The sequence below is a fragment of the Carassius auratus genome, chromosome 1 (assembly GCF_003368295.1).
Source record: "Carassius auratus strain Wakin chromosome 1, ASM336829v1, whole genome shotgun sequence".
Lineage (NCBI taxonomy): Eukaryota > Metazoa > Chordata > Actinopteri > Cypriniformes > Cyprinidae > Carassius > Carassius auratus.
Window position 1 is genome coordinate 4,034,696 of NC_039243.1, and position 15,190 is coordinate 4,049,885.

The following is a 15,190-nucleotide window of genomic DNA, read 5'->3' on the forward strand; positions in this document are numbered from 1 at the left end:
AACTACACATTATATGTAACACAGGAGGAGACTCCACAGTCTTTCTGATATTGTGATGGGTTTTGACACTTATGATCTCCATCGTAGCCAAGAATATAATCAACTGTGACTGTTATGAAGTGTGTGTTTGTCCTTATGTAGTTTTATAACAAAGTTCGGGAGGAACAGTCGCAGTTCATTAACCTGATTAACACAAGTGGAGACCAATCAGTAATCAACTCATGACAAGGCATAAATAACAGCAGAACCTACCTCTGTTCATTGACAGTTTTCAGCAGTCAACAGCTCTTCAGCTCTCCTCTCTGCAAACCATGTCGAGAAAACCAAGCTCTTCATCTGACGAATAAGTGAATATCGCCAGGGATGCACCTTCGCATTCCGACGGCCACACGACCATTATTCCTACGCCGGACGTCGCACCTGAGCCCCAGGCTTCTCCTCGCGGCCGCACACCGGCCCGATCAGACCTGCGCTCACCAAGACGGCGAGGCCAGCCTTCACCACCCCCGGCAAGACTGCCATCTTCTCCAGCATCCTCCTACCGCTCGGCCACCCCGACGATCCCACCTATCGGGAAATGGACCGTAGCTGGACTAAGGAAAGCGCTGGAGAATGCAGATATACAGGCTTCAAGGAAAATGCTCAAAGCGGAGCTGTACGATCTGTATGTCTCGTTACAAGCAACGCCTAAGACGACCCACAGACCAAGCAAATCCCGCACTGCCCGAAACTCACCGGTCCAGTCACCACCGTCGGGTCACCCGCACAAGATCCGGCTCGCTCCATCAATTGACCCGGAGGAACAAGCCTTCAGCGAGCCTGGGCCGCCCCCCTCAGTCCACCAGGGCAGGTTCACTTCCTGAGGAGGCCCAGCCCTCCACCACCACTTACGCCGCAGCAGCGCAGTATGCCGCCGGGCCCAGCAGCCCCCCCACAGCTACTCGCTCAGGCACTCCCGCTGTTTATAACCCTTTTCCCTTTCAGTGGCCTCCAGCTCCTCTCGCAGACGCTAGCATGACAGGCCCAACCATATCAACAATCCCACCCACCAGGTCATACCCCCGCCCACTTCCAGTGGCCTGCAGCTCCTGTAGCTCAGACAAGCGCGGGCCCGCCCCCGCCGGCAGCTCATGCATATAATCCTTCCTATCACCCTTCCTATCACCCTCCCTTTCCTCCACATCATCCTAATAACTTTTCTCTTCAAACTTCAACAGGTCATCAAAGCGCGAGGCCTCCGATGACAGTTACAGACCCGGTGCATACCCTCCCCAGCTATTCGCTCCAAACTAAAAATCAATACTCTCTTTCCACAGCAATACAGATGCCCATTCCGTCCAATGCCGTCGCAATGGAGCCACCTCCCGTGTCACAAAACATCCGGGCACAGATCCTCGCAGGTATGGACGTAGATCTTTCATCCCTACTCTCTCTGCTCCCCGCAGCCCAATCAGACAGGCAAATAGACTGCGGGACTTCTCAGTCACTTTAAAAAATCCAACCACCCACTCATCCCGCCTACTGTCATTTCCTGAATTCACCATCGCTTTCGCTAGATACACAGAAATTATCTGTTCAGCTTTCCCCCACAGGCGGCGTGAACTGAATGATTATCTGGCTATAATAGCAGAGCTCGCGCTGTCCTATGGGGGCGGGCATTTCTACACCTATCACAAACTCTTTTCAGCTAAAAGTGCAGTACGAGTCGCCCAGTGGAACCAGTGCACATACTGGGGGGCTCTCGACCAGGATCTCCACAGCAGGGTATTTCTGGGCTGTAAAAACATTTCCTGTGCAGTCTGCAGGTCAGTGGCACACTCAACCATGTTGTGCCCCCAAGTTAATCCTTCTGTTCCACCCTACTCAGGAACCAGCCCAGTGAGTTCCACCAGCTATGTGCCACGTCCTGCAACAGCCTTAGCAAATCAAAAATGTAAAAACCCCTCCTTTGAAGGAAGCAGGCAGCCCTGCAACCAGTTTAACGCTGGTAAATGCATCAAATCGCGCTGCCGGTACCTTCATGTTTGTAGTTTCTGCGGCGGCGCTCATGCCCGCTTCGTGTGCCCAGTGTACAAATCTGCTAATAAAAATTCAAAAAATTACCTATCGACTCCTGTAAATATTTCACGCATGCACGCTGAACTAGCTCATCATCCGGACCCCGAATTTACCAAATACCTGCTGACAGGCCTCGAAAACGGCGTTAAACCCGGCGCAGAATGCCCGCTCTCACAGAACACTATCTGTAATAATCTCCAGTCCGCCCTAACAGAACCTGAAGTCGTCGACAATCTGATTAAAAAAGAAGTCGAATCTGGTTTCATGATCGGCCCTTTCGACACTCCCCCATTCAACACGTTTCGTATCAGCCTCATCGGAGTGGCTACAAGGAAATTTTCGAGTAAAAAACGTCTCAATCGACTTATCAGCCCCGCATAATTCCCCGTTTCCAAGCATTAACAGCTTAATTCCTCTCGATGAATTTTCGCTTAAATACCAAGACATAGATCAAGCAATCGACATGGTTAAAATCGCAGGTCGGGGTGCTTGGCTCGCAAAAATCGACATTACTTCAGTCTTCAAAATTATGCCTATCCATCCAGATTCATGGCATCTTTTTGGAGTGCGCTGGAGTGGGAAATACTACTTCGCCGTTCGCCTAACCTTCGGATGCAAAAGCAGCCCAAAAATTTTCTACATGCTATCAGAAGCAGTTTGCTGGATCTTGTCGAATAATTACGCCATTCCCCACCTCATTCACCTGCTAGACGATTTTTTAATAATTTCGCCCCCTGAAGCCATACCAGCCGCACATTTCCTTACGGCCCAAAAAGTCTTTTCCGAACTCGGAATTCCTATTGCTCAAGAGAAAACGATGGGTCCGGCCAAATCCATCGAGTTCCTCGGGATTAAATTGGATTCAGACAAATTCCAAGCATCCCTGCCCAAAGAGAAAATCGACCGAATCATCTTAGTCTCATCTACCCTCATCGACAACCCAAATTGTTCTAAACGTGAACTACTATCCCTGCTGGGCCACCTAAATTTCGCTATGCGCATTATTCCGCAAGGCCGCCCATTCATTTCGCACCTCCTCTCGCTCGCGTCCTCCATCCCCGCCCTAAAGGACCGCATTTCTATAACCCAAGCATGTCGCGACGAACTCAAGTTATGGTTAACATTCCTAAACCAATGGAACGGCCTATCTCTTTTCTACCGCCACCTCGTTTCGTCCCCAGTCGATATCCGATTGTTCACAGACGCCGCCCCCTCGGTTGGTTTCGGAGGATTTTACCAAGGTCGCTGGTTCGCGTCTCCTTGGCCACCACAATTACAGGACATACCTCTGTCCTCCGCATTATTTGAGATCTACCCCATAGTAGTAGCAGCCTTTCTGTGGGGAAAAGAATGGACCACTAGCAGCATTCTGGTGCATTGCGACAATGATGCAACAGTGCATTGCATTAATAAAGGCCGCTTTCATTCACAGGCTATAATGCCTCTTTTAAGACGCCTCACCTGGATCTCAGCGTGCGACCAATTCATCTTAGTCGCCAAACACGTTCCGGGCTCAGAAAATCAAATCGCTGACTCTCTCTCTCGCTTTCTGTTTCAGAAATTCAGGACGCTGGCTCCAGGGGCGGACAATTTCCCAACGCCCGTTCCTCCATATTCAGAACTGATATTCCCGTAACACATCCGCTAAAACCCCTCCTCGACACATCACTCGACACAATCCTCCAAGCAGTTTCCCCCAGAACCCTCCAAACCTACGTGACCGCGTGGAGATGTTTTAAAACATTCCACGTATCCTATAATATACCATTCCCAGACTTTTCTCTCCTCACAATCACTTCATTCATATCCTACCTTAACAGCATCAAGAGCCTGCAAGTCGGCTCTATCAAAGGGTATCTGAGTGGCATTCAATTTTTCCACAAACTGATATACGGCACCCCCTCACCTGAGATAAATAATTCACAAACCTCCCTCTTAATCAAAGGAATTCAACGATCCCAGCCAAACCGTCCCGACACCAGACAACCCATAACATCAGATATCCTCACCCAATGCATTTACACCCTCCGCACCGGCTACCTGTCTCTCCATATCGCCCGCACATTAGATGCCATGTTCATTTGAGCCTTTTTCGGTTTCCTTAGATGCTCGGAACTCGCCATCACCTCCAAATTCGATCCCAAAACCCACCCCACCATCTCAGACTTATCAGTCATAGACAACGAAACCATATCATATTTGATTAAACAAAGTAAGACAGATCAAACCAAAAAAGGCCATTTCATTTACATTTTCAAACTCTCATCACCCATCCAACCATTCCAATCCGTTCTGGCATACCTCCAGTGGAGAACTTCCCAAGCTAAATCCCATCTCGATCCCCTATTCATAGACAAATCCAACAAACCAGTCACCCGCTTCTGGTTTCAGAAACATCTGAAATCCGTCCTCCAACACTCAGGAATCCCAGCAAAAAACTTCTCAAGCCACTCCTTCCGCATTGGGGCAGCAACCTCAGCAGCTCAAAAAGGTCTCTCCCAGCAGCAGATCCAAGCTCTAGGAAGGTGGTCCTCAGATGCCTTCCAAAGCTACATAAGAACCAACCGTTTCCACATCAAAAAAGCCCACCAAACCCTCATCGAGTAAACCACGAAAAAAAAAAAAAAAAAACATATATCTGCTCTATTTCCCCCGCATGTCCAGCGAGCTCGAGTCTCCCAGCAGACGCAGTAAATATTTATTCATTTCCACTGCCCGTCCAGCGAGCACGAGTCTCTCAGCGGACGCAGTAAATATTTATTCGTTTCCACTGCCCGTCCAGCGAGCACGAGTCTCTCAGCGGAGAGAGGAGAGGAGAAAGAAAACAGCGATAGGTTCGAATGAAAACGCTAATGACAAGCTAATGAGTTCTAACGCTTTGCAGATGTACAGCACGGATATAAAATATCTCTCCAGCAGGAGAGATCCGTCTCAGACTTCTCGATTGAATTCAGGACCCTGGCGGCAGAGTGCCATTGGAACGAGGAGGCACAGTGGGACATGTTCCTGGCTCTCCTCTCTATTTTGTTAACCGAACTGCTGGGGATTTTTAAATAACTGTATTGGTGAGTCCTATTTTCTTTACCCAGTTTTTTTTTTCCTAAGTGTGTATTGTTTTTGTCACAAGTGTGCATAGATGTGGTTTTATGATTAGATTTTTCCTTCTTCTACGTTTAGTTGTGTGGAGTGTATTTTGTGAATATTTAAAAAATAAATTAGAGTTAGAAATGGCTGCAAAACGTTGTCGGGAGTCATGTGATGGTGAACAAGATCCTCCGTTAAGGTGCAATAGGGATGATAATTTCCAAAATCAACAAAACACTACAGAAAAGCTACTCAGGCTCATACAGACTGTTGATGAGATGAAAAAACACAAGCCATCTAAATTGTTAAAATTAATAAACGTGGAACAATCAGGGGCAGAGCCTCCTCCAGAACCGGTTTTTGATTTTGAACAGTTTTTAAATTCTCAACAGCTAGGTGAGGGAGCAGGTACCCGGCCACACCACACGCTTGACCTAACAGACCCCTGCATGGGTCTCACACAAGCTGAAATAGAAACACTTGTAAGAGAGGGTGGTGATGTGGCTGGATACACAGTAGTACCACAAGGGCCATTCAATGGTTTAGAAATCCACAGGCTTATAAATCTAAGGGAAATATCTTCTACAGGTCTATCAGACTAGACTGTGTTTTTACATGACACGTTTTCCAGATTATTAGGTGGGGATGGTAGTTTAATTAACATCACTTTGAGCGGTCCTAGCTTGACATCTGATGTTAATACACTCTTGTCAGCTAGCAATGATTACAGTGTCGATCTCTTCATCAGTGATCTTGAAAAAATCATGCAAAGCAACACGGATATACAGTTTGATGAGTGTTTAAATTTAAAAGTGTCTATAGCAAGAAGTAAACAAGGAGGCGCTCAACGAAAATTAAGGGATCTAGCCCACGATCAAGTGATTGGTAAGAACAGACTTAATTTGTTCGTCGCCTCAAACATTGCAGGGGAAAACAATCTTTGTTTTGCAATCTGCTTAGCACACTTTCCTCAGAAACCACACACAGAGTTAGAGTCCATAGCGTCAGCATTGCAGGAGTCTGTAGGATACACTGATCAACATATGATATCACTTAAGGATATTGTTCAGTTTGAACGTATGTTGAATATTAAAATAGTGGTCTTCTATAGAACGAATACAGGAATGCTGGAGAAATATGCAAACACAGATGTACCACATCCTAAAACAGTGTTTTTGTACTTCCACGACAATCATTATTTTATGATTAAAAATCTGAAGGGGTTCATTGGCACACCATACGTGTGTGAGTATTGTTATCAAGGGTTTACTGCACGGCAAGATCACAGATGCCGATACACCAGTGATGTTTGCAACGCTTCTGAATGTCATCTTTACCCCAAAAAAACAAAACACTGCGGTGACTGTTTGAGGTATGTAATGTAATAGACGTTACCATGTCAGCGCCATCAACCCCAAGCCACACAAATGTCCTGCAGATTGTTGTGTTCACTGTAGTGAGGGTTTGGTACCAACGGTGTGCATCAGTGTTTTATTCAACCGGTTAAGGTGAAGGAGCCAAATAATCTGTACTTTTTTTTTATTTCGAAACTCGTTATGAAAATAACAGGCATTTTGCAATTTTTGTATAAGCGATCACGTTTGAGGGAGAAGAATTGTTGGCCGAAGGTTCTGATTGTGTAGATCATCTCATTAAGAAATTCAGACAGCCTCGTTATAATAATTACACATGGATTGCACATAATGCATCCGGATTTGATCATTTCATTATTTTGGAATACTTCACTAAGATGGGGATACCTCCTAAAATTACAATGTAAGGGTGTCGTCTAATCCATATGTATGACGAGGCATTCAAACAGACATCGATAGTTACAGTTTTATACCCATGCGTCTAGCCAACACACCTGCTGCTTTTAATCTGACCAACTCTGTGAAGGGTTATTTCCCACATCACTTCAACCGTGTTGAAAATGATTCGTATGTCAGACCATACCCGGCCAAAGAGTTTTACGGAGACAACAGTAAGTTGTATCACAAGACAACAGAAGGCGAGGTCATACGGTATGTGGATTTCACAAGTCTCTATCCATTTTGTCAGGCCACAAAGTGCTTCCCGATAGGACACCCCCAAATAATTTTCAAAGATTTTGATAATCTTGAAAATTATTATGGCCTTGTTAAAGCTACTGTACTACCACCTCGAAAGCTGCTTCACCCAGTACTACCCTACCGCGCAAACAAAAAATGAACTTTCCCACTCTGCAGGTTGTGTGCAGAACAGCAGAACCAGACACCACTGTGTATGCACACGGATGAGGAAAGAGCCATCAGTGGTTGCTGGGTAAGCATCGAAGTGCTAAAAGCTATTGAAAAGGGCTATGTTGTAGTAAATCTGGATGAGGTCTGGCATTTTCCCCAACGATCAGATACACCGTTCCGTGATTATGTTAAAACATTTTTACAGTTCAAACAGGAGAGTTCAGGGTTTCCAAAAGATGTGGTGACCGATGCAGACAAAAGAATCTTATATCAGAGATTACTTTGAGAAAGAAGGGATTCAGCTGAATGTGGACAAGACTGAACCGAACCTGGTGCATAGATCGATAATGCAATTGGTCTTAAACATTTCTAATAAATTTGGGTAATACATTTTCACTGTAATTTTGCAACTTATAAAGTGTTAAAATGTTTTTAATTTGCATATTAAAACTAGTGTAGAAAATGGCAAATGTAAATTATATAACTGAGTTTTTATTTTGCACTAAATTTGACACATGTATGGTAAAATGTTAATTAAAGTACAAAACTACATTGGCATTTTATGTATTGCATTGCCATTTTGCACATTTCAAATTTAATTTTGCTATCCATATGGTTCCATATTTATTTACCATTAGGGATGTTCAACACTGACAAGAAATTAGTCATGGAGTCCTTTAGTCAGTTAACAGAAAGATTAAATCAATGTTTGGAGTGGCTTTCTGAATTTACAATGTGTTGTTTATAATTTCTTTGTTTATTGTTATTGGTGATTCCAGATTGTTGTCACACAAGTTACCATCCCCCCCCCCCCCCCCCCCGACATCGGTGGCCGAGCTACACATTCTCTTTGTTTTATTTTAAACATAAAAAATCCAGAGGAGAATGGCACCTACGCTGGAATTCATTCAAATGTAAGGAACATATGTAATGAAACTGTGTATAAATCATTTAGTTATGTTGCCATTTAGTTGAAAATAATAAGGGTTAGTTCACTCAAAAACAATAATTCTGTCATTAATTACTCACTCTCTTGTTGTTTCGAATCTGTAAGACCTTCATTCATCTTCAGAACACAAATTAAGATATTTTTGATGGAATCTGAGAGCTTTCTGACCCTCCATAGACAGCAAGTGCCCTACCACGATCAAGGCACAGAAATACAGTATAAGGACATCGTGAAAATGGCGCATGTGACATCAGTAGTTCAAATGTAATTTTACGTTAATTTTGTGTTCTGAAGATAACTGAATGACTTACGGGTTAAGAACGACATGAAGATGAGTGATTAATGACAGTTTTAATTTTTATGTGAACTAATGATCTCTTTAAGTATTTCATAAAACATTCTTGACAAGATCACGTGACCGATGCAATTGGAGACCACTGGAAATGCAAGTTTAGCATTTTATAAACAATGCTTAAAATGGAACTTGATAATTCAATCTCAACCTGTTCTGCACATTACTCATTTTCATTTCTTGTCATTAACAGTCTTCCTGTTAAGAAATCCTGAGCGAGCGTCAAAGGTTCAGATGAAGGGAATCTACGCTTCCAAGATTCCAAGACTGTATGAACTACTTCTAGATGCCAAGTTTTTTTTTTTTTTTTTTTCAAATCTCAATTTAGGACTTGGACTGAACATGCAGCAAAAAAAAAAAAAAAAAAGTTTCCTCAAACGGGCACATGGCTAAAGATACTAAAAGCACACAAACACTTGGAGCCCTGATCTTAATTTATATTGTATAGTTCTCTTAGTTTAACATTAAAATGTCAGGAATGAGTGCATAAATCTTTGTTCTTTATTTTCAAATGCTGTACAAGCTTTTTATTTTATTTTTTTATGTCAATTGTAGATGCAGATAATTTAGCATGAATAAAAGGTAAGTTAATCTAACTAGGTTTAGTTCACCCATAATATTGTATGAAAAATCTCATTCCAATCCTATTAGACTTTTGTTCATTTTTGGAACACTAATGAAGATCCATTTTAATGAAATCTGACAGCTATACTGTATTAGACCTTGAAATGGTAGTTGCATAGGCTGTCAATGGAGGGACAGAAAGCAGAGATTTCATAAAAAATACTCTTGATTTGTGTTTCAAAGATGAATGGAAATCGTATGGATTTGGAACGGTATGAGGGAAAGTAACTGATGTCAGAATTCACATGTTGTGCTTTTAAATAATGTGTTCTATAGGAAAATGATGTCATTTCACTTGACTATTGACTATTAGTCTGTAGCAATTGTTAATAATGACAGCCCTGTCTTTGTATTAATTTTTACCCCATGTATTTGAAAATGTTTATCTTTGTGACCATTATTTGGTGCAACACCAATATTGTACAGGTACCTGCTCATATTTTACTTTAATTTTGTACGAAATTAAACATTTTAGGATGACTGAAGTGTCTGTAAATCAATGGTACGGATTGAGTACTTTAATAATACGGAATATTACATTTTAGGTTTGACGGAAGTGTCCGTCAATGGTACAGAAAAACTCAGGTAAATCTACGGAAATATCCGTTTTAAGGTTTACGGAAGTGCCCGTACAATAACGCAAAAAGTGCTGGTAATTAATTACCAGAACTTTTTCAGTTTTTTAACTGAACTTTTTTTAACAGTGTAGGTAAAATTATAATCGCTAAAATAGCGGACACACACTCTCTCTCACACACACACTCACACACATAGACACACTCACACACACACACACACTCTCTTACACACACACACACACACCAGTAGAACTGCACTATGTCGGCCGTGGCATTTTTGGTCCTTGAGGTCCACCACCACTTCAATATATATGCAGTATATTGTGAAATATTTTTAGTGTTTAAAATAAATGTTTTCTAGTTTAATATAACATGTAATTTATTCCTGTGATTTCAAAGCTGAAATTGAGATTTGATGAGTTTGTGTGCATGTGAACATCAGAAAGAGTCTCTCTATCATTTAATATCACACAGAGACACTGAGGAATCAGGATAAACCCAAAATCCAGCGTAGAGGGGTTCAGTGAATGTGGTGTTGAGTGTGTGTAAGTGTGTGAGTGTGTGTAAGTGTGTGAGTGTGTGTGTGTCAGAGACGCTGTAGAAGGACAGAGAGCCGGCTGACATGTCCACATACACTCCTACTCTCTTAGAGGATGAACGGTCAGCAGAGATAACAGTGTGGTTATTATTGTGATGTACAGAGAATCTGTTATCAGTGTAGCTCAGACTCCAGGATTTGTCATTGCATCCAAACCAACAGTCTCTCCCTCCTTTCCTGTTGATTCCTTTATATGTCACTGATATTTCAGTATTATTTCCGCTCCATTCAGTCTCCCAGTAACAGCGTCCAGTCAGACTCTCAACACTCAGAACCTGAGGATACTCATCAAATCTCTCTGGATGATCAGGATACGGCTGATCCTCTTCCACACGTGTGATCTTCTTGTTCTCATCAGACAGAACAAGTCGAGTGTGTGCTGTGTTTGGATCCAGTGTGAGATCACAGGCCCCTGAACACAAGAAGAGAGAAACATCAAGAACAACACAACACTGAAGATGTCTGTGTGTTTACAGCTTTGACTAGAGCTGTGTCTGAAACAATGATTATGAACTTGTGTTAATGTCTGTTTATTATGGTTCTCAGTATTTTAATAGTATTTAATGATTATGAACATAAAAGCATTACAAAACTAATTAATAATACACCATCGATGAAAGCACAAAGCTGATGCAGAGGTGTGTATAATTTCAATATAAAGTCATGTTGTGTGTTATTGCTAGTAATATTATTTTCTAAAATAAGGTAGATGTAATATAAAAGATCATATGACAATGTTTCTGTAACCGCTCCAAGTCTCCCGCGCAGTGTATACGTCACCGTCCGAATCCGTTCACTTATTTGTTCACTCCTTCCTGATCTAGTGCACTCAACTGTCACACACTATATAGGGACTAGTGAACGAGTGAACGAGTGAACGAGTGAGTGATTTCAGACACAGCTTATATTTGTAAAGTCCAGAATCTCCTCACTATTCACAGATGTCTTCACTAATAAAGTGAAAGCTGTGTTTCAGTGTTAAAGTGGAATGATAGCAGGCTTTCTGCAGCAGCGGGAAAAATGTGTAAGCATTTTAAAATATTTATCTGAATGTGCAAATTAACATTTATAGCTTTAAACCGTTATTTGAAAATGACAATATAATATCATGCTCTACAATATTTCTATGAACAAATCTCTGACAGACTATCAGCCAATCACTGTGTGCATAGTTAATGAGCATGCTGACATCATCCCTAGCCCCGCCCCCTTCTCTCTGTTCCTCAGTAAAAGTTTGTCTCAGCAGCTTTGTGAACAGCTTTTAAGAGAAAACTTTTACTGCTATTTAGGAGAACTCTTAGTGCTAAGATCAAGTGTTTTGTGAATACGAGCCCTGCTCAAAGATTTATAATATCTGAAACAAGTCTCTTCTGCTCAACAAGTAATAGTCATATTGAGAAATATTATTTTGATAAAAAAAGAGTTTCATATGTGAATACATTTTTAAAATCTAATTTATTTCTTATTCCAGTCTTCAGTGTCACATGATCTTCAGAAATCAGAATAATATGATGATTTACTGCTCTGTTATGATTATTGGAGCTCAATCATTAATATTGGTTCTTATCAATATTGAAAATTTTTTTCTGCTTCATATTTTTGTGGAAATCATGATACATTTTATTTTTCAGGATTCTTTGTTGAACAGAAACTTTAAAAGAACAGCATTTATTTCAGATCAAATCTTCTGTAACATTATAAATGTCTTTACTGTCACTTTTGATTGATTTAATTTGTTCTTGCTCAATTAAAGTATTATTATTAGTATTATAAAAAAAAACTGTTTGTAATTGTATCTTGAATGGTAATATATTATGGTTTCCACAAAATAATATGAAGCAGCTCAACTGTTTTCTATATTGATAATAAATGTTTCTTGAGCAGTAAATCATCATATTAGAGAGATTTCACTGAAGACTGGAGAAATGATGAACAACATTCAAACTGAATCACAGGAATATATTATATATATATATTTAAGTGTATTCACATAAAAAACAGATATATAATGATGTGTGTGTGTGTTTGTGTGTTATTATGAGTGTGTGTGTGTGTGTGTGTGTGTGTGTGTGTGTGTCTTTGTGTGTGTGTGTGTGTCTCTGTGTATGTGTGTGTGTGTGTGTTTGTGTCTGTGTGAGTCTCTCTGTGTGTATGTGTGTGTGTGTGCATGTGTGTGTGTGGGCATGTTTTTGTGACGTATCAGGACACAACTCTGTATAATGTCATGGGTATGACACAGGTATTACAAGGAGAGGGTGACTTATGAGGACATAACCCATGTCCCCATTTTTCAAAACGCTTATAAATCATACAGAATGAGTTTTTTTGAGAAAGTAAAAATGCACAAAGTTTCCTGTGAGGGTTAGGGTTAGGTGTAGGGTTGGTGAAGGGACATAGAATATACAGTTTCTACAGTATAAAAACCATTACACCTATGGGATGTCCCCACTTTTCACAAAAACAAACATGTGTGTGTGTGTGTGTGTCTGTGTGTGTGTATGTGTGTGTGTGTGTGTGTGTGTGTGAGTGTGTATGTTTGCGTGTGAGTGTGTGTGTAGACCTACACTTTCGTGGTCCTGCTCTCATCCTCTTCTCTCCTCCATGATCCACACTATAAACACACAAACACAGGTTCAGAAGTTGACACTCATATAATCAGACTGAGTCAATAGTGTGTATATTTGGTGTATATCTGTCCGAGCTCAGAATACAGCCAGAGAACTCCCTCATATCCCACGCTGGGACAGGAACAGTTAGAGCTGATCACTTTAAGTTGTTTTTCAATCTTCATCAGGGCTGTTTTGTTCTCAGTAGATGTTTTCCTCTGAGCTCATGCACTTGATGGGTGTATTTGATAATTTTACTGATTTCTGCTGTTTTCGTTCTGTTGTTAAAAGGTTTAAAATGTGTGACAGCTTCGTTCTGCTCAGTGTTGCTGTCACTGATCGTATGGTCCTCAAGTCTTAAAGATGTGTGTAATAGTTACATACTCAAGAAAATATCCAACATTAACATATACAACTGAGGGACTCATGAAGCTATTATAGAAGCAGGCATGTGATCAGCTAGACACATCTGTTACAGAGAGAGGTGAAGAATGGGAATGGAGGAGGAGCACAGGCTTGAGCCGCTGGTGGAGGCAGCCTCACGCCAGCATCTGTTACAGGAGCTGCAGGACACAGAAAGATGTAGAGAGAGATGGAGGAAAAGACTGAACAGAGAAGAAGGAGAAAGAGGTTTTGCAGCGGTGGAATCTGGAGCACGGCTCAGACTCGCTGATGACTCTAATGACTGTTTTGGAGGGTTAGCTGACTGCAAAGAGACGGACAAAGAGACGTACAAAGAATAAAGCTGCATTTAGTTATTAACTGGTGAAACTGTACATGTGAGGAATGGTTGGTGTGGCTGAGACAAAAGAGGACATGTTATGTAATTTAATGTAGATCTGCATCATTCACACACATGTTCAGTACATCAGTATTAGTGTTTGACATACTTGAGTATCTGCAGTTTATAGTTTGGATCCTGCAGTTTGTGTTTGAGCAGCTTGACGCCTGATTCTCCTGGGTGATTGTAGCTCAGATCCAGCTCTCTCAGGTGTGAGGGGTTTGAACTCAGAGCTGAAGACAAATAACCACAGCCTTCCTCTGTCACCATACAGCCAGACAACCTACAGACACACAGAGAGAGACAGATCAACTACAGACACACACACACAGAGACAGATCAACTACAGACAGAGACATCATCTACAGACACACAGTCAGCTTATCTACACACACACACACACACACGTTTGTTTTTGTGAAAAGTGTGTTCATCCCATAGGTGTAATGGTTTTTATAATGTACAAACTGTATATTCTATGGCCCTTCACCAACCCTACACCTAACCCTAACCCTCACAGGAAACTTTGTGCATTTTTACTTTCTCAAAAAAACTCATTCTGTATGATTTATAAGCGTTTTGAAAAATGGGGACATGGGTTATGTCCTCATAAGTCACCCTCTCCTTGTAATACCTGTGTCATACCCATGTCATTATGCACACACACGCACACACACACACACACACACCGTGATCAGTTGACTGTAAATGATCTCTTATATGTTCTTAATACCTCAGTATCTGCAGACACACACACACACACACACACACACACACACACACACACACACACACTTCTATGTTCTTAATACCTCAGTATCTGCAGCTGACAGTTTGGACTCTTCAGTCCATCAGAAATAAACTTTACACCAGAGTCCTGCAGGTCATTGTTGCTCAGATCCAGCTCTCTCAGGACACAGTTTGAGGATTGTAGAGCTGAAGACAATCTCTCACAACACTGAGCAGTGAGATTACAGCCAGCAAGACTGAAAGAGACAAGAACACACACACACAGATCATCTACACACACACACACACACACACAGTCAGATCATCTACACACATGCACACACACACACACACAGTCAGATCATCTACAGACACACACACACACACACATGTTTGTTTTTGTGTAAAGTGTGTTCATCCCATAGGTGTAATGGTTTTTATTCTGTAGAAACTGTATATTCTATGTCCCTTCACCAACCCTACACCTAACCCTAACCCTCACAGGAAACTTTGTGCATTTTTACTTTCTCAAAAAAACTCATTCTGTATGATTTATAAGTGTTTTGAAAAATGGGGACATGGGTTATGTCCTCATAAGTCACCCTCTCC

The 15,190-nt window shown here is 41.5% G+C and overlaps 1 protein-coding gene and 1 pseudogene across 1 annotated transcript in view; one reads left to right on the forward strand and one right to left on the reverse strand.

Moving 5' to 3' along the window:
- Positions 1 to 15,190, reverse strand: part of LOC113119959 (NLR family CARD domain-containing protein 3-like) — a 34,657-nt gene that overhangs the window by 5,014 nt on the left and 14,453 nt on the right. The window contains exons 6-9 of the mRNA XM_026289769.1: positions 14,665 to 14,838; positions 13,962 to 14,135; positions 13,030 to 13,076; positions 253 to 10,877 (exon numbers count right to left, since the gene is read on the reverse strand). Coding sequence (XP_026145554.1) covers positions 10,324 to 10,877; positions 13,030 to 13,076; positions 13,962 to 14,135; positions 14,665 to 14,838 — 949 coding nt within the window. The 3' untranslated portion in view covers positions 253 to 10,323. The remainder of the gene's footprint in view (positions 1 to 252; positions 10,878 to 13,029; positions 13,077 to 13,961; positions 14,136 to 14,664; positions 14,839 to 15,190) is intronic.
- LOC113108840 (uncharacterized) lies at positions 2,131 to 4,689 on the forward strand (annotated as a pseudogene).